This window comes from Ammodytes marinus (genome assembly GCF_949987685.1).
Source record: "Ammodytes marinus genome assembly, chromosome: 10".
Lineage (NCBI taxonomy): Eukaryota > Metazoa > Chordata > Actinopteri > Uranoscopiformes > Ammodytidae > Ammodytes > Ammodytes marinus.
The window spans coordinates 28823679-28826062 of record NC_137214.1 but is presented as its reverse complement, the minus strand read 5'-3'; the positions used below and the strand labels follow the sequence as shown (position 1 = coordinate 28826062).

The following is a 2384-nucleotide window of genomic DNA, read 5'->3' as shown; positions in this document are numbered from 1 at the left end:
ATATTCTCCAGTGTGTTTGTTTGTTTGTGTGTGTGTTACGGTCTGTTTGGTCTGTGTGTGTGTGTGTGTGTGTGTGTGTGTGTGTGCGTGTGTGTGTGTGTGTGTGTGTGTGTGTGTATGTGTGTGTCCATAGCTCACAGTAACTAACATGGTCTCCTGATTAATATGATTACACGTAATCTGTCACACCAAGCACAATTACAATCTCTCTCTATTAAAGACATTTCAATCATTCCCCAGCTGTTACCATGGTATTTGTTCACATTTGCTTACACGTTTTTCTTTAAATTAAAGGTGGAGTCAGTGATTCTAGAGAACGCTTGTTGACAAAATCACTTTTTGTGAAAATCAGTGAATATTTCTCTATACTGTGTGTGCGCTGAAAAAAATCCAGTGTTAATACGCAGCCTAGGCTCTATAAACAGGCAGCTATGGTGCCCCCCTTTGTTTACATACCAGTTTACAGAGTCTAGGCTGTGTATTAACACTGGATTTTTTTTTTAGCTCACAAACAGTACGGACAGGTAGCAGATAATGAGGGGTAACTGATTTTGAAGAAAAAAAGTGATTTTGACAACAAGCGTTCTCCAGAATCACTGACTACACCTTTAACTTTTTTTTTTTTATTTTCATACAGTTTCCAACAAAACAATATAACAATCCCAAAACCAAAACATCCCATACAAAACTTCACCTTTACACATACTTCTGTGTAGCCTGTAGCCTATGCATTTGGGAAAATTGTATTACATACTAGTACAAAAATTAGACAAACAAAATAAAAAAAAATCTTTCATTATTTTATGGTGTTAGTGTGATGAAAGGTGGCGATAAAGGTGTACTGTAGCCTATATGTGCAATACGCCGCTATACTATTTTCCAGTTAATATCTCCGTGTCTTCAGTGTACCTCTCTCTCTCTCCTTCACTCTCTCTCTCTCTCTCCTTCAATCTCTCTCTCTCTCTCTCTCTCTCTCCACCTCTGCCTGCCTGTCAGCTCGCTGCCTCGACCACGTAGCAGCTTCCTGGCAGCGGCGTGTGTGTGTGTCTATACTCTCCTTCTCTCGCTCTCTCTCCCTCCTTACACACACACACACTCTCACACACAGTATCAGTAGCTCATGTAGGACCACGTAGCACCAGCTTTGGATTTTAACCCAGCACCAACACACCAGCGACAATGGATCTCTTTGAATTCGACTTTTTCAGAGATTGGGAGCTTGAACAACCATGGTAAGTCCTTCGCACATCGCTGTTATGTGCGGTTTATATTTATATAGTCATTTACAGGTTTAAATGGGGGGATGTACATGTACGGACGTGGCATCCCACATGATTTTGAGGCGAATTCAATGTGTTTTCAGTAAATTGCTTGTTTTTTTTACCGGAGATATGTGAACGGCAACCCTAAGTGAGCGAGTCCTCAAAGATATCATGCATTCTCTTTGTCACCGTTAAAGCTCCCGTTGTTGCTTCAGACGTAGCGTATTACACACACACACACACACACACACACACACACACACACACACACACACACACACACACACACACACACACACACACACACACACACACGTGCAAACACCACACAGCAGCGCTATGCCGGCTTTTACCGTTTCATTGTGACATTATGGAATGTTTGATTTTTTGGATACGACCATGACATGGTTGGCTCGCGCACTGTATGAATGAATGGTGAGTTGACAGACACGCAAGTTTGTCGCCCAAAAAATGGAAAAAATTTGATTTTTATTATTAGTATTTATATTAGTATAGTTTTGTTGGTAAACAGTTTAGGTGAGTTGGACAGGCTCAGTCATTGATGAAGGAGTGAAGTTGGGTTGGGATGATTATGGGACGTCTGTGTGTGTGTGTGTGTGTGTGTGTACAACTTGCCTTTGTGTGTGTGTGTGTGTGTGTGTGTGTGTGCAACTTGACTTACCTCCTCTTGTATACAGCCATGCAATCATGTTGAATCAATGCCCTTTAATGCATCATATCAACACATCACACCTTGTCACATACTGGTGTCATGTGCAGGCTAATAGGCATAATGTGACATGTCTAATCTTTATTGGTCCATACTTAGTAAAGACATTAGTTGATCATACAAATCAACTGTTTTTATGATGCATTCAGTGTCATTTCTTTAAAATACTCTCTTCTTCCAGCTTGTCCTGTGTGAAGAAATAACTGCTTTTCGTCTGTTTTATATCATAGTAAACAAAATACCTTTGGGTCTTTACCATAACTATTCATCTTGTCATGGGCATTTTAACACCTTTTCTGCCATTTTAAAGACTATAAACTATTAATTTATCGGAGGAAAATACTGCTAGATTAAGCTGAAATAGAGCTATAGATCAATAAATGGCCTAGGCT

The 2384-nt window shown here is 40.1% G+C and overlaps 1 protein-coding gene across 1 annotated transcript in view; it reads left to right on the top strand.

Annotated features, from left to right (window-relative positions):
- Positions 1-1179: 1179 nt before the first annotated feature.
- aff2 (AF4/FMR2 family, member 2) overlaps positions 1180-2384 on the top strand; it is a gene marked incomplete at both ends in the record, with an annotated part of 166441 nt that continues 165236 nt past the window's right edge. The window contains one exon of the mRNA XM_080035638.1: positions 1180-1232. Within this exon, the coding sequence (XP_079891764.1) occupies positions 1180-1232 (53 nt within the window). The remainder of the gene's footprint in view (positions 1233-2384) is intronic.